This window comes from Acipenser ruthenus, chromosome 19 (genome assembly GCF_902713425.1).
Source record: "Acipenser ruthenus chromosome 19, fAciRut3.2 maternal haplotype, whole genome shotgun sequence".
Taxonomy (NCBI): Eukaryota; Metazoa; Chordata; class Actinopteri; order Acipenseriformes; family Acipenseridae; genus Acipenser; species Acipenser ruthenus.
In genome coordinates, this window is record NC_081207.1 from 2,241,902 (window position 1) to 2,262,727 (window position 20,826).

General features: G+C 39.5%; 1 protein-coding gene across 3 annotated transcripts in view; it reads right to left on the reverse strand.

Annotated features, from left to right (window-relative positions):
* The window catches only part of LOC117424553 (ubiquitin carboxyl-terminal hydrolase 43-like), an 88,623-nt gene that overhangs the window by 42,634 nt on the left and 25,163 nt on the right, over window positions 1-20,826 (reverse strand). For all 3 annotated transcript variants that reach the window (XM_034040992.3, XM_034040991.3, XM_034040990.3), the window contains one exon: window positions 9,393-9,490. In XM_034040992.3, coding sequence (XP_033896883.3) covers window positions 9,393-9,490 — 98 coding nt within the window. The remainder of the gene's footprint in view (window positions 1-9,392; window positions 9,491-20,826) is intronic.

Genomic DNA, 20,826 nt, shown 5'->3' on the forward strand with positions numbered 1-20,826 from the left:
TGCTATCTTTAGAGAATTGCACATAGTTTTTATTGTTTGGCACATCTTACAAGCTGCTACAAGGAGGATAGCTATAATTACAATGCAATCTCGAGTATGTATGATAAATGAGCAGAACCTGGCTGACAACCCGACTGTTGGGATGGCAGAGGCGTTCCTCAAATTTCACATAATCTATTTTTTTTTTTAAACTATGTGTAATTTCAAAAGAGCTCCTGGTATAACTCATGCTGTCTGGCAGACACACCAGTAAATTGAACAGTTCAATTCTGTAAGGAGCTGGTCTCATAAATGTATTTGCAATTACTTCTCTGTTGTGGTGCAGTGCATTGCTGCCCAACCCTTTACTGGCTCTGGCAAAGTGAATTTACAAAGAACAATGGGAATTTGAACTTGCACATTAATCCGTAGCCTAGTTACATTAATGACTGGTTTCACTGGTTTCGTCCGCTTGGCACATGTTATTTTAGGTGAGGTAGTCCAAGATTAGTGCTAATCGGGGTCTACGAAACCAACATATAAGGTTCTGATTAGATATACCAATAATGAAAAGCTGATCACAGAATTCGAAACTGAACGTGCAAATTAACACACACATGTACTGCTTCTCAGAATGATGAAAATCTATTACAAGTCAAGTCTGTTTATCATGCAGAGTATAACAACGTGTTGTAATGTAGATTCTGCAGAAAACTTAGAGAGCTATAATATGTTCATAATTGAATGTAGTTCGATGGCTCGAGAAACAAATCAAACACAATTAGAGACGTCTAGATAGATAGATTGAAAGCAGTACTCATAAGAGTAATAACTTATTTATATTGAGTACTGGAATGGGAAAATTGCAGATAATTGCACCTCTTAGTATTTTATTATTATTGCACTAAATCGATTTTTTGGATGAGCCGATTTCACTTTAAAGATGAAGAGCTATGCTATTCTACTATAAATAAAATGATATTTGATAATCACAGACTAAGCTAACTACCCTTTTGGCTCACCTTTGCCTTGGAAACTATAGGTTCAGAATTCCTCACTTGGGGGACAGGATTTCTATACTACTGCAGGATTACCCAGCCCCAGGTTTATGGTACCCCTATTTTAGGATTAGGACTTCCTCTAGCAACTGCTTTGAAGGGGTTACCCTCTGCTCTTATTGGGTACCCAGACACAGCTTTGGTGGGAATGGGGCCACGTTTGGGTATGGAATGTGTACGCTATGTACAGAGAGCATTGAACGTTTTCTTCCTCCACCAAACTGCTTTACCCAAGGCATAACAGCTAACCGTGAAAAGTTTCATTCGATAGCAAAGTGAACTTCACACACGTCTTTCAAAAACATCCATAAAATTACAACAAATTTGCATGATACCATTGTAGCGTAATGCAGAATCAGCTCTGATGAACCAGGGTCAGGTATCAGTCTGCAATTACCCCGTGATTATCATATGTGTTTGTAATTGCATAGTTAATTGCCATTGTAATTAGTATGGATTGCGTGTTCAAAGTGGCACAGTGAAAGACCTTGATTAAACTTTTAGATTTGATTTGAAACTCTGCACATTACCACACTCTTTCTCTCTCTCTCTTTGGACTGTAACAAGATCTTGGCTGTTGAAGGGATTCTTATCATATGGTCTGCAGTAGCTATGGCAATGCTTCAGTTGTGTACTAAAGGGCAACCTGCCCATTTGTCATTACACTGTGTGACATAGTATAAGCAATGCCAATGCAAAATGGAAAGCAGCGGCAGTACTGTGGTGCAATATCAGTACCACTGTACTACCATAGAGACCTCTGCGCTATGTTGCACCAAATCCAGTGAATTGTCATTGCTGGTGTGGTCTGCTAATGGTTCTGCAAGAGTTTTTGCATGTATTTTTCTTCTGAGTAAACATAAGCTGCCAGGTATTAGGAGAGAGAAACATAAACTAAGGAACTGAGGAAGGGTGAGTCAATGTATACAAGAAAAAAAAGAAAATCCCAGTGAGTCAGACACATTAATAAATGGACAGACCTACTTGATTCCCAGGCACAAGGTCCGACCACAGAAAAAAAATATTTTTCAGAAAGAATTATCTCAGCCTTTTTTTGCAAACCAGTCTTCAGGGTTGCTAAAGAAAGGGTGCACTGAACTGCTTGGAAAAAAGCAGGCTTTAGATTTCCAAGCTACTATATGTACTGCATGTTTATGACTTTATACTACTCTGTACAGAAGTTACTGCACTCAACAAACACTCAAAGTACCATCAATCTAGAACTACAGGTATGTATCTGATTAACAGATTAAGAAAAAAGAAACAAGTTCTTATTCGTTTAAAAATAAAAGACATTGACAATGATATTCCACCTTAGTACTGCTGTACATCGTATACATTTTAAAGGTTTTGTATAACTACAGTACCATTTTTACATATAAGAGTTTTTTCAGGAAAGTGTTTCAATTTGATCTGTTTTTTGCAAATCTGCCAAAAATCAGTTTCTAATTAAAATTGTCCAAAAAGAATATGGTCCTGATTGAAGATGATACAGACTGTGGCTGCACCTCTCTCACTGCAATACCCTACCCCTGCAGTAGAGGGACCCCAATCAAGGGGGGTATAGGCTACTACAGTTACTGTACTTTCCAAATTGGATCAAAGTCAGAAACTTTTGTGGCGCACATGTTGCATTTATACTCAATGCTTAAAATTTGATGTTTACTTATTTGCACTCAACTGAGCAATTGTTACTGACAATACAGAGAGAGATCATGTGTCATTATGCTAGTCTGCCCTAGCATTTATTAAATTTTTTGACATGCAAACACAACCCAACAATGTAGAAGTGTGCACCCATGTAGAATAAACCCAGGGAAACCTGTTGAAGCAGGTCCAACCATAAACACTCTGCTGCGTTCAATTCAGGAGCATGCTAGTCTTGCGTCCATAGGACAGGAATGTGTACCGTAAGTTCCCTTAATGAACCTGGGAAAAATGAAACAACTCAAATGATAACAATTCACCATGCTCATGCCATTAGTTGCTGCCGTGAAACAAAGTGAGCTCTTAAGTCGCCTAATTATCTCAAGAGTTATGTTATCTACGTTTTTTTTTTTCTTAGAGGCTGACATCACAGCGTAAAAGACTTTGTATTAATACCTAGATCTTCTTCAGCATTTCTTTTCCTTTGTTATAAAGCAAAGCCTCTACATTAAAAGGAGTTGCAGACACGTTAACGATCCGTGCAGGTACCTTCGTCAGTGTTTTCAGGCACTAGGTGAAACTGTGTTTAATGCCCTGGGGAGCATTCAGAAGATATCTGATACATACATTTAATGACTTCCTTTGTGTACTGGGAAGTTAAGTCAAGCTGGAGACAACACCACTACAGAGCTATATTAGCAGCTTTACAGGCATCCCGAACTTCCTTCCATCCATCCCCTTGCCCGCGCGCTAATCTGACAGGCTGAACTGCAGCAGCTCTACCCACAAGGCCTCTCAGATATACAGAAGATTAATAATAAGGTGAAGGCAGAGGAGAGGAATAATAATACTAATATATGTAAAAGAGTCTACTGCTTCCCCTGTGCGCTGAGACGCACCGCATTGTGCTTTCATCTGCTTATTCAGCGCACCACAGTGCTGTTAATAAAATGTGCGGGCTTGCAAATTTGTTTCTGTTATTAAGAATATGCTTCCCTACAAGCGCAGTCAAATGATTGCTTTCAACAAGCAAACAAGACACAACTGGCAGTTGTAGTTCCAATAGCATTCTCACATTACAAATGTGTTGCTCTGGGGCAATCCTCGACTCAGTATGAAGGCAGGGTATAAGTAATAAGCAATCACACTTCCTTATAAAACTACAACAGGATTCTTATTTGAGGGCAAAAAAACATCAGCCTCATACAGCATAATGCTCATTCCCTCATATAAGTTTACTACGGTATTTTTGCATGGCATTTCCCATGGTTATACTATGCATTTACCATAGCTTATCCTGGTTTCCCATGTTTATTAATATGCTTTACCATACCTCACTATTCTTTATAATGCTTGCCTATGCTTTACCATGCTTTCATTATGTTTTATTACACTTTGCTATGCCTTTACTATGGCAAACTTTTATAAGGGTTAACCCAGCACTTTATATCATTAGCACCATGTCTTTCTTATCAGAGAAAAGCACCCACTGAAGTTACAAAAATAAGCAACTAAGGATTTTAATTCAGGAGCTCTTAGGTATCCACACAGTAAGTAGTTACTAGTTTGGTAACATTAACAGCTGGTAAAAAAAAAAAAAAGTTGTCATGCAAAACACTTTGGAGTAAAAGGCTTTGCGAATCAGCTTTAACTAATTTGACCAGTACAACTCAAAAGCATTGCCAGAGTAATACAGGCACAGATCGGCACTGTGCATCTCTATATTACAAGCAGCGTTAGTGCACAGATGTGTATAGCGCCGGCTCTTCTCTGAACAATTGCAATAAGGAGCACTCAGAATGATTGCAAAACTCAGAACATGTCATTTAAAAGCAGCTTGCCCTTCAAGTACTGGTGAAGAAGAAGAAGGTTTGATGAACAAGCCATGGTGCTCCATATCTTTACATCCTGGAGCTGTTTGTTTTGTGACCGCACGCAGTTTATGCCGAATCTGTTTTTGCAGCTGAACCCAAAACAAACCGTGTGTACTGGATACATATAGCACTCTGAGGTCATACAGTCAGAGGCTGATGACAGCATTGCAGTCACCATATATACAACATGCAACATTCACACAGTCAATATCAATCTGATAAGCTGTTAGTCATTCCTGCCCGGGCTAGTTTCATTCTGTCAAGCCCAAAACCACAGTGAGGTCAGCAACGGGCTCCAGCTTCTGCACCTGTGACCTGCTAGAACCTGTCCCGCCACTCCTAAGCCAAATTAAAACACAGAGAAATTTGGCTGCTGCATGGGTAGAAATTAGGGAGGTTTTTTTCTGCCAGTGCAGACAGCTCAGCTGTATGAGAAAGACGCACATTAAATTATGAGATGAGTTAAGTTTTATGGAGTCTTGTAATTAGTGTGGGTGCAAGAATACAAAGGTTTTGTGTTTTAGAAATGCAGGGAGAGACGTGCACTTCTGAAAGCATGGGCTACAGCACTGGCAAATCCAAAAAATAAAAAACCCAAGACAGTTACTTCAAAAGATTAAAACAGTCGGGTCAAGTGTGGAAGTATAACAGCTTTAATCAAAGCAATTAGTGTTTGATTTAAAGTCCTTTCTTCATTTAAAGTCCAGCTCTCAGAGGAACACCTGTTCTGCACATCCTGTCTAAATAAACCACTTAATAATGCTGTTGCCTAGCTTGATGCTCCCTACAGACAGCAGTAGATTGTGACCATATAATATGTCGATGAAAGTGCAATAACAATGCAACAGCTACTGCTACGGCTACTACTACTACTAATAGTAATAACAGTAGTAATGCAACTACTAACTTGATCATTATATAGTTGACTCTCTGCTTCGCTGGTTAGGTGGATTACACAATCAAATTCCCATCAAGCAAGTCATTATTAGAGTTCCTGCCTAGTAATTACTGGAGTGAGGAATAATCAGGCTGCTGGCTGCTCTGCAATGCTTAACCTGCAGACAGGACACAAGGGTGTCTATTATACTCTGGCTGGGCATTGCTTTCCCACCTAATCAATAGTTAGAGGAAGCCTGGAACATGATGCCATCGCTTAGGGTTGAAATGAAATCCTGGACTGCTGGAGTCCTTGAGGAGCTGGGTTCTCATCAAGGCCTATTTTAATGATCTAAAGAGTGGCAGATCTTAATAACACCAAGCTTAAATGAATAAACCTGTTCTTTAAGTTTTTTTTCCCGTATCCAGTTAAGTTAATAAGTGGGTCAATAAACGTCAGCTGGATTGATTAGGGATGGAAATAAGACTCCTATTGCATAGCACTTTTACCCTTTCCAGGTTTTACTACGAGCTTCATAAGCCACAGTGCATACATAACAAGCTCAGGTGTGTCTTTGTAAACCAGGAATGGATCAAACTGCTATGCATTAATAATATAGAGTTATAGGGTGGCGGTATTAAGATCTGCCACAGTTTAGGTTAAAATCACAGAATTTCTGAGAAAAATTACTTATTCTGAATACATTTTTGCTCTAAGATGGATATTAAATTATCAGTTACATTTAATACGCAGTTTACTAAGACTGCAGAGAGGGTGTTGCCATAACAGAGTACTGTTATTAAAAAAAATAACCATGCCTGCATCGGCTGAAGAAAGCTCATTGAAATGACTTGTAAAGTTTCCTGGCAACTTTATGTACTGTATAACCTTATCTGAATACACTGCTTTATCATTGTCATCATTATACCTGCTCTACTGCAAAGAGGACAATATATATATATATTGCTACTGCCCAGCTGCAGTAAGTCAAGCTACTGTAACACTGAACAATCCATTCTTCATGCTCCAGCACAGACTTAAATTAACCCTAAAAAAAACACAGACTTAAAATGACCCAAACAGAAAAACAAATCTCAATGTCATTCACCATTCATCATTGTATGTTTGTTGTTTGAACTGAGGGCAGCAATGCAGTGTGCATTTAGGAGACAGGACACCACTGGCCTCTGTGAAGCTGAAGATTAAGCCCTCTATAATCAGGGCATAGCGACCTTCAGCACTCACTACCAAGGCTGCTCTGCCAGCAAGCTTTCTGATACCAGTTCCTCCCCACAGCACACAACCTGAAATCAATGAAGAAACTTGAGGGAGCAGACAGCAGCTACTGATAACTCTATTATCACTGTTAAGCTTGCCAGCCAAATTGATCTGAAAACATCAAGCCAGGGCTGAGGTTTTCTGATTCTAGAATGGTCCTGCATTTCTAATTCTAGAATGGCTCTGTATTTCTGATTCTAGAATGGTCCTGTATTTCTAATTCTCGAATGGTCCTGTATTTCTCTTTTGATTCAGTTTCACTGCTGTGTGCCAGCTCCAGACCAAACTCAGACACCAGGTTTGAAATGTCTTACTAATATCTGATTATGTGTGTTTTGTAAAATTGTCTGTTTCAGTTTCTGCTTAGATCATTATTTACCAGGCTTCTGAAAAGACTCCTGAACAGTGGTTTTATAAATTACCAGTACCACCGTGTCACTGCAATTTCTGTCCCCTCTGCAACTGTGCGTAAGCAGTAAATCTCTATACAATGGTTACAGAAGGGACAAAAATTACAGCTGCGCAACCTCAAGCGGTCATTTTTCAATCTCCCTCACTTCAGTAATTCAGATTTAGGAGTATTTTCAGAAGCAGGCTACTTTGCTAAAAAAAATGAGTATAAGTTCACTAAAACAGGCCGACAAATACATCTTAAAACTTAACAGAAACAAATAATAATAAAATAATTATAGTAGCCAAGGACAAAAGAACAAAACCAAACCACAATATAAGACGACTGATAGGGCAGAGGGCAGTGTGGAAAAGCTACAACTTTTCAGAAATCCTACTCCTTGAACAACATTATTATTTTTGGTATCTCCGGCTGCCATTCTTTTGTGGCGAGACAGTCCTCGGGGAGTCCACGCTTTAGGAAGATTAGTCCAGCTGCAGTAATGACTGTCTGAATGAATGATTGTCAGGCCAGTAATGGTTTATAATGAGGCTTGAGATGACATGCTCTATCACAGGGACAGTAGCTAGGTCCTACCGTTACATTTCAAAACAAGGACGGCAGAGGCGTGTGGAATCTGCTGTGCGTTTCACAATCCTGTGACAACAAAGTAAGCCATTTCCTCCGAATCTGTAAAGGATTATCTTCTCACTTGGTGGTCAGATGCAACAGGGTTCATTATAGGGTACCAAACAGGTAGGAAAGTATTCCTACCTGGCAGATGGTATAAAGCATCCCTATAACTTTACTTTTAGTGTTCCTGAATATTTAAAAGCTGCAGCCCCCTTTTGCGGGTCACGTGCAGTCACAATGGGTAAGACAGTGGATTTGGCAGGCTTAAATAGATGGACTGACAGGTGCACCTGTTTCAAAGTCTGCCCACATTACTGCTGTTTCTTGAAGAATAGTTACATTATAATTACTGCCTGTGCTTAGCAGAACACTCAGAGTTCCCATAGAATGCTTGGCTGCAGACACAGTCGTGGTGATAGAATAAATTAATTCTTCTAAAACTTCTGATCTTGAAAAAAACTCTTTAAAGAATCCTTTCTGAAGCATCTAAAAAATAATGAAACAGAATACTGAGGCTGAAATCTTCAATAGTAAACCTGTTTGTGTCAATCAAATTACTTCCTCATCTTCAGTGTTTCTAAATTGGGAATTAATTGGCTTGCATATAGACGGGATTGATTAAAAACAGAACTCCCACTGTGTCTTGTCAAATTAAATTTCCTTAGAAAACACAGAGAAGATTTAATTGAGTTGCAATTGATTGATTGATTAAGAATGCAGTCCTGGCCTTCATTAAAATAACAAGAGGGATCAACGTTTTTATTCACAAAAGGTCGCTAGGCATATGATTAATACCAGTAGCTACTGCTCCATCATACTGAACTCTTAAAGATGCAGTATCTTTTTAAATCCTTTTTAAACCAGTATAATTTTCAACACCCTGCTTATTACTGTTTGGCTGAACCTTTCATTTCTAAAGACTTCTTAACTTTGATACATCTAATATTATTTGTTCAGAACAGAGCTTCCCTTCAGCCTCGCGTCCTTCATGGCACAGCGTGTGTTCTCTGTCAAGAAAAAGGAAGCATTGGGGACCAACGTGGCTTTACATCTTCAGGCAAACCTCAAGTTGAAAAAGGGAGAGAGGTATTCAAGTTAAAATCTAACTATTAAGGCACTAAATAAATTGGACTGGTGAAAAATCTTCTGTTGACTTGAACACTGCATATATTGGGCTGAACAAATGGGTGTTTTCCTCAAACAAACATTTCTATCTCTTTTATGGGAGTTTACTATAGTAAAAGCATAGCAAAGTGTAATAAAGCATAGTGAAAGCACGGTAAAACATAGATACGCATTGTAAAGAATAATAAGGCATAGTAAAGCATATTAATAAGCATGGCAAAACAGGGTAAACTATGATACATGCATAGTATAACCATGGGAAAAGCATGGGGGAAAACTGCAAAAATACTGTGTAGAAATAATGTGGCAAACTTTCAGAAAGGCTATTCAATTGATTCGAATTGAGATGGATTGAAATACTACCATTGTTTAATTTTTAAAATAGGACTTGGCATTTACTATAAAAGAAGTCCTCTTCTTTGAATGAATGGGACAGCAGCGTTATTTAGCCTGGCCACTGTTTAAATCAATAGAATAGTCTTTTCTCCTCCGCAGTGCTCAGGCTGTCAGTGTAGAACGGGCGTGCTTACCTGTACTGAGCCTGGAAGTGCTCCCGCACGAAGCTCTGACTCCCTGGGGTCTCCGTGGCGGGCTGCCCCCCTCCAGGAGTCTCCTCTCCAGACTGGGTCTGCAAACCAACACAGAAAACACTGTCAGCTCCAGCCTCTCACTGCCTGCAGAACCTGCCTGCCTGAGCGCTGTGATACAACACATTTGCTTTCTGCCGGTGGCCGTTGTATTCATTTTGCATTATTTCCGGTCTATTTACTGGTAATTGTTCCTGAATTATAAAAACTGCTGTACGGATCTATGCTGCTGCTGCTGAATCTCAATGGGTTGTCTACTTCTGGTTGCAATATTCTGCCACCAGGTGGAGCTATGCACTATGTGAAAGTCCTGTTGAGAATGTTTTATAAAATCAGCAGATTATCGGATTATACCCTTATGCAATTCAAATGTCTAGAAGTTGGTTAGGAGTTTGTGATAAAAGTTTGGATATGATTTGACATTGTGTTCACCATGTCTAGTTTGACAGAGGTCAGTGCATTAGGCTAATGTATCCTATAAAGCACCACTACGCTACTTTTGTTGTGTGATACACTGCCGTTACGGATTCTGTCCCCTGTCGGGGAGATGAGATGACAGGAGGTGAGGTTAGGAGCTCTAAAACCACGAATGCAGCCCAGCCCGGCTCTTTTGCATTGTGGTTGAGATGCTTGCTTGCGGTGCATGGGGCCGAGCCTCTGCACTGTTACACATGGAAGGTTAGAAACAGGGTTTTCCAATTCATCCTAGCGTTAGCTAAGCACAGTCTGCTGGGTCATTCTAGCTTTAACCAATTGGAAAAGCAGTGTCAGAATGAATCTCATCTAAGATATGTTTTCTCTCCTAACAGGCTTTGCACTGCAGGTAATAGAAAGGTCAGTTATGATAAATGACTTGTCGAGACCCAGGAGGGGCGGCACATTATTCATTTCCAATATAAAACATTGCCAGTTCATTTGTTTATGAAGAACACAGTGGCGCTGGCTGTGTTTGATATTGATTTCAAATCCAGTCCTAGCATCCCTCTGTTCAGCCTCTTGTTGCTCCAAATATTATGCATCTGTTATCAATAAAGGCAACATTGCCATTGTTATTAGTCTGTTTCAATCATTTTCTGGGGGAAAAAAACAAACTACAGTGTCCAAATAGGAAATATATTGAGATGTTTTTAAAGTGTGTATTGAATTTCAAACTGTTGCCTGAACTGGATTCACCTACAATGTTTTGGGGGGGCGGGGGGGTCAGAGAGCACATACCTTTGTCTTGTACATTTGGTTACATTTTTACAAATCTTTTAATACGGTATGCTTGGTACTATTTAAAAAATCAACTATGCATTCTTTCTTTTCTAAGCTCCAATCATCAGATACATATCCGATGACCTCATAATGGAGAGAATACAGGGATCAATGATCATCTGTGTTAACTGGGTGCACCTCCCCAATCGCTGTGAGCAATCGCGGATAAGCTTTGGGAAACGCTGTTCACAGTGACTAACAGGCTTACACAGGCTATGCGGCGAAAAAGTTCTATATCAGAAATGATAGAAATCAATGGTGCACGGCCTGGGGGAACGCACAGGAGAGCGGAGAGTGTCACTGCCGCTCAGTAATAATTGCAAATCAATATAAAATGCAACCATTAGCGCAGCTCCAAGGCTAATTGCACTAAATTGCTGTGCCTTAGTGTGTGGTCTACCTGCACTCAGTGACACAATGTCAGCTCACAGCGTGGAAAAGTGCAAGCTAAGGGGGGTTTGTCTTTCCAAGTAGTCTGGAGAGAGGCAGCTGACCCTGTGAGAGCAGAGAGCTGGAATTAGAGACGTCTTGAAGAGGTGACGCCAGCATGCAGAAGCATGAATTGAAGAGGTTGAATAAAAGGCTAGCCACTGTCTCACATCTCTTTAAGCAGGTTCATGCTATAACATAATTGGCTGCTGATGAGGAATTTCAATTAGTGTGGACACTGTGCAAAATACTGAAAAAAAAAACAAGCACAGCCATTATTTACAGACCAAAGCCCTGTTGCAACACAATGGAACAAACATTACATCACGACCCTGAAATAGTAGCACACTATCTGTTACTGATAAGGTAGCTTATTAGGCAACCATTAACGGTTTTGGTTCGTACTATAGTGATAAGCCAAAATTTGAAAATGTTAATATTCTACCAATGGCAGTCTCATCGTTGGAGCTGCCCCATAGCTGTTAACGCACCATTACTACAGAACCATTGGATTGTTTCGGAAACAGGAGAGAAAGGGTTAATTGTTGCATTGTTGTTCTACTCAAAGCCGGCAAACTCAGCCAAGTCTGGATTCATTCTTTCAAAGTCATGCCTGTTCAAAGTGAAGGCAGACAGAGGCTGTTATGAGTGCAGTTTCAGGAGAGTTTCTGAAATCGAAAACTTCACACTTTGTCACCCGGGAAGCGGCTAAATGTTTCCAAAAATGTAAACAAAAATATTAATAATTGAATTATCCTTAATTTGGTCCTAGGATCTCTTCCAAATGAGAAACTTCCAGTAGGTATCCACCATTGCATACACTCATGTCTTATAATGCTGCTTTTTATTTCTTTACCTTGTTAAATTCTCCTTGCTCTTAAGCTTGCAGTCTCAGAAAAGACTTTACTATCTGTTCATATAGGGTGTCATTTACTCATATTTTTCATGAATGATGGATAGCCCTATTAAATAAGATGGTGTGACATATCAATCAGTTATCTATAGAGCAGCTGCATGTAGAGAGATGTATTGGACAGTAAAACACAAGGAAATCAGTGGAACAACCTGTGCTAACGACTGATTTATACCACATTTTAAACTTTTGACAAAACTAAAACCTAGCACTTGGTAAAGTATCTCTGTGTTGTTTTAAATCTGATATATAGTTTGGCAATAAAAGTTTTCAGCATGTCCTTGACAGCCATGTTATCCGCTTCCCCCATTTGCCATTCAGAGCCTGACAACAAAACATTTCTCCACCACAACACCCCAGTGGAGCTGCACAAAGCCGTACCGTTTCCCAGCTCCTCTGAAGCTTGTCCTCCCAGGGTTCAAAGAGATCTCTGGCTCGTGGGGGGAGAAAGATTAGAGGAAAGTTATAAAGCCTTCCAACAGGCCTCCTCTAAGTTTTAGAAAAGACAGAAGCTGGCGTACTGCCAACCCCCCTCCCCCTCCACTCCCACCCTGCTCCAGAAAGAAGGAACAGAAAAATTAAAAGCTATGACATGTTTAAAGACATAGCTTCACTTCCACTTTTAATGTGACATTTTCCAGAATTTCCTAAAATGCCAATCTTTATTTTACATTTTTTTAAAGATAATTTGTAAAAACAAAAATAAAATATTGAGGCTGGGTGGGTCTTTAAGATGTATGTTTGTTGCTAACTCTAACCTAGCCCTAGCCCTAACTCTAACCTAACCCTAATCCCTAATCCCTGGACAGACAAATTTAGGGAAAAAGCAGAAAGGAGGATTAAATGAAAGAAATCTTCCTAGAACCTGAACAACATTTTTGTAAATAAATGGAGCAGTAACATCTTTCTTTTTTATTAATAACCACATTTTCACAACCACAAAACAACAACCAAAACCTGCTTCAATAAATACAAGAGGAAATACACAATCCAATGTGGGCTAGCTACTCCCACCCTTTAAGGAGAACATTCCTTTCAGAAAAACTCCTCATCAAAACTAACCCTAACCTTATCCTGAACCCGTGGCAAGTGCAACAGTGAAACAACTATTAATGAGACTGAGGTTCTTATTTAGAATCTGTTCACGGTTACTACTGTATACAAACTGGCATTGGCATTTCAGGTAGTATAAAAAACATCGGACACTTGAGGCTGTAACTTATTATTCGAAAATACTTTCATCTCAACCCTTTATTCCAGTTTATAATGGTAACAACATACTGTTCATATTTGCATCCCCCGTGATAATATAACAAAAAGCATTTTTTCTACACCTTGACACTGCATATCACACATTCTCTAATCAATATTTTTCCACTGTTGCTAATAGCAATACAAACATCGAGCACAGGCTTCTGCTTGCACAGAGAGAAACCCTGGATAAAGACCGCCGGCGATTGCTAACTGCTACTGAAAAACATCAGACACACCACTAGGACACTAACCATTGCACCGTGTCGTTTTACAGAACAAACAAGTGCATTGAAAGTTGCCTCTTCAGGGTAAGGTATTCACATTGTACATTTTTATAAAGCACCTCCTTGCTTAGAGCAGACCTGCCAAACCAGTTGCGGGATACCTTTCAATGTGGCGCTTGATGTTCCTGCTTGCAATGATTTCTTATTTTAGTACACCTGGCAATTAAAAGTATTGTGTTATGCATAAAACATATTTTTTATACCGTGCTACCGTCACACCCTCCTAATCTGTTGACTGTTTGCATTGTATTGTGAGCGCCTTCTTGTAAACAAGATTTAAAAGAATGTGAAATAATCACCACCCTCAAATAAATGCATTTCAGTAATTGCATGTTGCCAGTAAACGTGGGTTCCTGGCCAGAGATGAGGCACTTTTGTTTGGGAGCTTGGGAAGATGCAGTGAGTCATGAACAAGCACGAACACAGTTGCTGTTTTCAATTTGAATTTACCTCACTACCAGATTAGATGGGAAGCACCAGCTACATATTAGCAGCAATGTTTGCACCAGGTACTTGCACAGACAGCGTGCACCTTGAAGTGTCAGTTAATTTGTAATGAAATTGCAGTGCAGTAACCCATGCAACGACATGAACTGAATTCCATGATCACTGCATGTGCAAAACAGCAGCGGGAGACATTGAAACAGTGGCTGTTCATTGAATACAGAGCGAGCATGTTTTCTTTTAAAGCAATTTCTTGATGATAATGAATTATATTAAAATGCCGTTCTGCCTTGCACCCAATTCCCCATAGTAATTTTATACAGCACTAATAAATGAAAAAGTTTAAATTAAGACAGCATAGCTCTGTCCTCAAAGAATGTTGTAAGTTACTCATTTAATGGCCCAGTGGTTGATGCACTCGCTTTTCATTTATGGTTGTCTGTACACGGAACTGTTTAATATGAAATCGTATCTGTCCGTTTAACTGGTGCCTAAGCAGTGCTGGTGGTGTTTATATATGGTGCTCAGGTTTCAGAGGCATATTTTCCAGATGTCACAGGACCTGCTAGGTACCGGCAGAGCTGGGGTGGCTATCTGGGAACACCTGAGCCGACATGTTGAGTACCATTGGGTCCCTTTTCTTTTCATTTATTTTAACCTTCTCTTGTATATTTAAAGATTTTAATTAAAATTAATTTTTGATGTACATTAAAACTGTTACAGACTATGTGGCAGAGGCCAGCAGCAGTCTAGTCATTCTCTTGAACAGTGCATCACCTCTACACCTGCGCACTGCAAACCACTTTGTCACAAGCACCAATAGAGCTCTCAAACATGTCTTTTGTCTGCAGCTGGTACATCAGAGTCAAACCATTAACCAGTCCCCCAGCAATGCCCCTAGTGGATGTAACAAACACATAGATTTTATAAATCATAGATAATGCCAAAACCTGCTCAATGGTATAAATGAATGAGAATCCTACTTTGCAATTTATTTTCATGCAATTTCCTCTCATCCCGAGTATGTGAGCTGTTGAAACTGCTGGGGAGCCTGGTGGATACCAATTACAGGAAGGGCTAAATATTCATTGCGTTACTTTGGGACTTTAAAACTTCAGTGTAGAAAAATAATGTGGGAATCAAAATGGTCTGTAACGTTTTTGGCAGCCAAACAAAATCTCTAAATTTACAGCCATGTGAATTTTTTATAGGCTTAAAACACATGTATGAACAGCCTACCAGTATGTATGCGTTTCATATGCGTTACTGCCAGAAACAAGTTACCCTACAGTGTCCGAGTGTGCCTGTTAACCACTGTTCAAAAGGATCGCATCTGTTTGCACAAGTAGTTAATAGCACTTAGAGGGCCCTATTCATAAAAGTACTTGCCGACTGCCGTAATAAAATGAATTTTGTTTAAAACTAATGAAAGTCGTCCATATTGCTATTCATAAAATGATCTGAGCAAATGGGTGACTGTCGCAAAGCACTTTATGAATGGGTATACAGTTGTTCAAGAACTTTTTGATGACATCATCAGCATTATCAATGTTCCCCGGGTGGCGTCGGTAACTGTTGCAAAAAGAAAAACAGAATCCACCGACAGTAGCCTTCTACCGAAACCCGAGTCTGCAGCTGCCTCGCACTGAGGCTTGATCTGTGCTTTTTGCAAAACCAAGCCCAAATTTCCCACCGACAGTATCAGCAGCACTGGTATACTGCTTCAAAATGATTACACCAAGTGTGAGTTCAACTGTGAGTATATATTTATATTAAATATTTTCCTTCATATAAAGCTACATATTTTTTTTTTTTTTTTGTAAATAGGCAGTGTTAATCACGGGTCTGTCAAACTGTATAACAGAGCAAGTGTAGTAATAAAATAGGTCTTTAAAAAAATAGTGTGCCGAGGCTGTTGTTAGTTTAGACTTGACTGCAGAAAGCGTTCAATAACTCCTAGTTAGCGACAGCATTTTGCTGTCATTCACTCTTATGAATAGCAGGTTGACGCTCAGGACCGATGAAAACGTTATGCTAATGAGGTAATCGTTAACCTTTCTCTCAATTCGTTAAAAACACGCCTTCATAGACGAAAATCGTTGGGGCTTAATGACGCATCTGAATGATCTCTTATGAATAGCAACTGCTGTTAAATAGTCAGCTATGGATGAAATCTGATCATGTAGTCCTGTTTTCTCATTTCGACAGGAGTTAACCCTTTATGAATAGACCCCATAAACCCATAGCCTCTCCTACCCTACTGTACTGGGGTTATCAAGCATTATCCATAACAGAAGTGTATCACAACCTGTTACATATGCATAGTGCATGCACATCTTACTTGCACAGGCAGACAGACAAAGGGTGCAAAAATGGGTTAAAACTTGTAACGGTTATAAAAATATGTGGAAACTGCAACTACGTTTAATAGTCAGGATTTGTTTGTGTTATTTTTTGTCTTTGCTTTTCTGTGTGCCCAGGCAATGTTTAACAGTTCTACTGTAAAATAGAAACTTGCATATACGTGTGACAGGGCTAGGAGCCCTGCGCATAAAAAGGGGGCAGAGCAAAGCCCTGCCATAAACCCCTCTGCTCCTATGTATAGTTTGCATTGCTTTGTTATTGTTTTTCATTTAAACGTATTCTGGCAGAGGTGAGTTCATTAGCTAATTAAAAAACTTGTGCAGATTGTGGCCGTGGGGTAATGAGATAATTGATAGTTAACCTCTCTGCCACAGTAAATAAAAGCTTGCAGCTCTCCCTGTTCGAGGCGGGTGTGAACGAGAAGGAGCGAGGAGAAAACGAAAAGAAAAAGTAAACATAGGATCAGTGAAAGCGATCTTCCCAGCCTGACCTGTGTGTTTTGTGTTTGAGATTTGTTTTATTTAAAACCTTTATTTTGCTCTGTGAGCACGCATTTTTGTTTGAATATTTTATTTATTTTTGTTATTTAAAAATAAACGGCACAAGACACATTGGACCAAATCCCTGGAGTGCTTGTTTCTTCCTGCATCTGGCCTGATGTCACCACAAAACCATCCCTGTCACAATGCATATTTGCCAACAGCTAAAACAAGGTTTCTCAATGATGGACACATCATAAATAATTGAAGATAAAAGACTATGAAGCTAGTGCAGAAAGAATGCCCCTGTTCTTGACTCTTGCCTCACAGCATTACATATCTTGAACTTTTTAAATCCTTTAGAAATTGTTTCAGATTTGAATCTGTCTTCAAAGGAATTGTGCTCTATTTTTCCTGCGCAGTATATAGCTTGTGTTACATAAAACCTCTCCAATCTGTAGCTAAAAAAGTACCATGATTCATTTTAAAATGTATACATACTAGGAACACCTCATTGGGTTAGCACAGCCGGCTTGTTTTCAAGAGAATAATGATTTGCAAATTGTAGGAGAAGTTCTGAGAGCTACATACAGGCTGCATGTGGTTTTGATAGGGTGCAATACAAAACATGAGCTTTATACAAGGGATGTACCTCAAGATTGCTCAGTCATGCATGTTATATATAAGGTGCGTGCCATATTCTAAACATTATGGTAAGCCTGACGTATGTATGTATGATGGGCCCCAAGAATATACATTCCCCACTAGAAGCATTAATACTGTATTTGTTTATTCCAGATCATTAACATCTCAATAAGACACTGTGTTTGTGGACTCTTCCTGTGTCACTGCACACCCAGACATCACACAGGATAATAGTACAGTGCATTATTCTGTATAGACAGGGGAGATGCGAGCCTGGTGAGTCACCAACTCGCATGACAGGCTGATTTTAATTTCCAATGACTCCCGTGATATCGACCCCTGGCATGAACACTCCCTTGCCTTAGTCTGCTCAGATGTGTTGTGTATTCTTATCAATATGAATTATGAAAGAGTGGGCTTCCTCCCATTTTATGCTGACAAAGCATGAGAATGTGAAAGAGGGCCGGGACCAATATTGCGCTCAGCTCCGACGCTGCAGGTGTGCCCTGCTGTTGCACTCTGATCCTCCTGGCTTCTGCATGGTCTTAACAATTCCTAAGAAAGCAATGCTGTTTGAATTATGCTTGGGCATCTTAGGAGCCCACCTCCCTCGATCAAACCTCAACCCACAGCATCGGTTTAGGGACTCAAGAATAAGATTTTGCATAATCTACCATATACAAACACCTTTCCTAGTGAGTGTCAATGCTATTATTCCAATCATACAAGATTATGCATTCGCTCTTTCTATTAGCCAAGCAAATCGCTTAGAAATTGTGTACCACTGAACAGCCAACAAGAAAAAACGATTTGAATGAGAAATGTGCTATAGAAAATAGTGTTATATCTGTGATGCACACATTATTTTACAGATTCAAACACGTTTCAAATCCCTCATGTTTTATGTTTCTATTAAACTAATACAGTATGACAGCAGCATTGATAGATGTGACCTATTGGGCTTCAAGGGCATTGCTTTCAGGTGACAAAACTGAAAGGGGTGCAGAGTTCTTCTCAATAGCTTACACGTTTTGTAGAGAATTTTTGTGCAAATGTTCCTTCAGACCTTTAATTAGATCTCTGTGTTGAGGGGGAAACCAAATTGTAATCTATTCAACACATTTAAAGTGTGATGGTTTGAATACAGATCAGAGACTTATTTTTCTTTCTTTTTTGCAAAAATTGCTTACTTAAACGCTGATGCACACCAGTCTCAGGTACAGAATAACAAAACTGAAAGCTGGGAAAGTAATTGCTCTGAATTAGCTGTTATTATGTGCCAGCAATTTGTCTGACTCTTGTTAAATTCAGACCATTTCTGTAAGTGCATGTCAGGCAGGGAACTGTACTTAGTGCAGATGAAGAGATTCAGAGATTTACTGAGGAAGGGAGAGTCTGGCTGATTAGCAGCAAGCCTTCATCTCCCATCCCAAACCTGGCTGTGTATCAGGACAAAGCTATGGCAGCCACAGTCTCTGAGGGTCCCATGGCTGCACCAGCCACGTGTCCCTCCGGCTTTGAAACAAAGCTCAGCTCTGCAAGATACGGGAGGAATCAGAAATGGACGTACAGAAGAGCTTACCTCCATCGCTGTGTCTAAAACTCCTGCTGGATACTGCTTTACGTGATCTGCTGCAGACACATTTTTAGCCTTTTTAGAAACATCAATTTTCTTGTTTACAAGTGTGTAGTTATTTTAATTTCCTGCCTAGATTGCATATAGTCACATGACATAATCACTGCACAGCACTATGTGCATGGTAAATAGTACAAGCAGGCACACAGCAGAGCTGTACAGTTTCGTTAATGTGATTTTTTGTTGTATGAAATACAAATAATAATTACGAAATTATTTATTTTTATTTCTTACGAATATTGTAAAAATAGGTATTGGGCTAATTTCACGATTTCCGCGATTTACACAAGGCCTTAGTCATAACATTTTAAAAAAATATTAAATTTAACGGTTTCAGTTATTTAAAACTTACATTTCACGGTGGTGTAACAAAGTATATTATAAATCTAAACATTTAAAGCCCTGAAGTTAACAAAAGTATGTGACTAACAAAGTAGAAATGCTAAAAGAAAATAAAACTGAAATCCAGAGGATCACTCTTACTGAGTTTCTGTTTTGTTATTATTAAAAAAAAACTGTTCTGGTTTTAAACGTCATTGTATGCAACAGTAACTCAAAAACTATTCTGAAATGCTGTTTGTCTTCATTCCCTGTCTCTGCGGTGTAAATACCTGTCCGTATTAGACACAGCTCTCTGTGCATACACGGGTTTTGTTGGAATTGACAGACAGTGGCGAGCTAGGGACGGGACTGTAGCTGGACAATATATCCAGAGGCTAAAAAATATAACCGTGAAGTCTCTGAAATTACTGACATATTTATTTGATTTATTTGTTTGTATTTTTCTGCTCATACTACTACTCGGTATATATTTGGCTTCCAAATTATTTCACATGATCCACTGCAGAAATGATTGTAGCACCTTTTGATTTATTTTGGACACTCATTTTAAATTTTAGATCTAACTTGACTCATACTAAACCCGCCCCTGATGCCTGTGTCTACCAATCAGTGACTAGAGCCCAGTTATTGGCTGTTGTCAAGTCTCAATCAATTAATATAAATATAATTGCAATTAGATAAGTGTGCATTGCAGTTTTTTCTAGTTATCTTTAAGCAGAACGGGATGCTGATTCCACAGGGAGTGACAGCACAATGAAATGACAATGTTCCATTAGAATGTGGCATTTCCATTGTAGACGTGATCCGGAAATTCTTTTTGAAAGCCTGCCCTGCATTCTTCACTGATACTCCCCGCGTCTGTCCTCTTTGCCAGTTCCTTCAGCAGTTTTTAAATCAACAGACTAGATAACAGAATAAAGAAAATGAAAAGGTCAGCATCGAAGCGAGGAGCAGTGAAATGCTACCAGTGCACTAAACAGGCTGACTCATTTCTTTCCTTTCAACGGACAGATCCCTCGCGCTAATTCATGCTATTCAACGTAGGATTATGGAAATGTTTCAGCCTGGACAGTAATGCAAGAATCTAATAAGTGTGCTCTTCTAATTCTTCTAAAAAGCTGTGTGTTCCGCTTTCCCAGTGACTGAGCCTTGCACATTTATAACACATTGTTCTTGTTTTGTTCAGTGATTGCCGTACAGGCTGGAGGGAGATCTGGCTGTTTGTTTCTGAACGCTGTGGTCTTCTTCCTCACAAGGGTCGATATCTGGCATGGATCCCAAGATATACAAGCCTGGCAATCAGGCTGGCACTAGACAGAAGCAAGTGTAA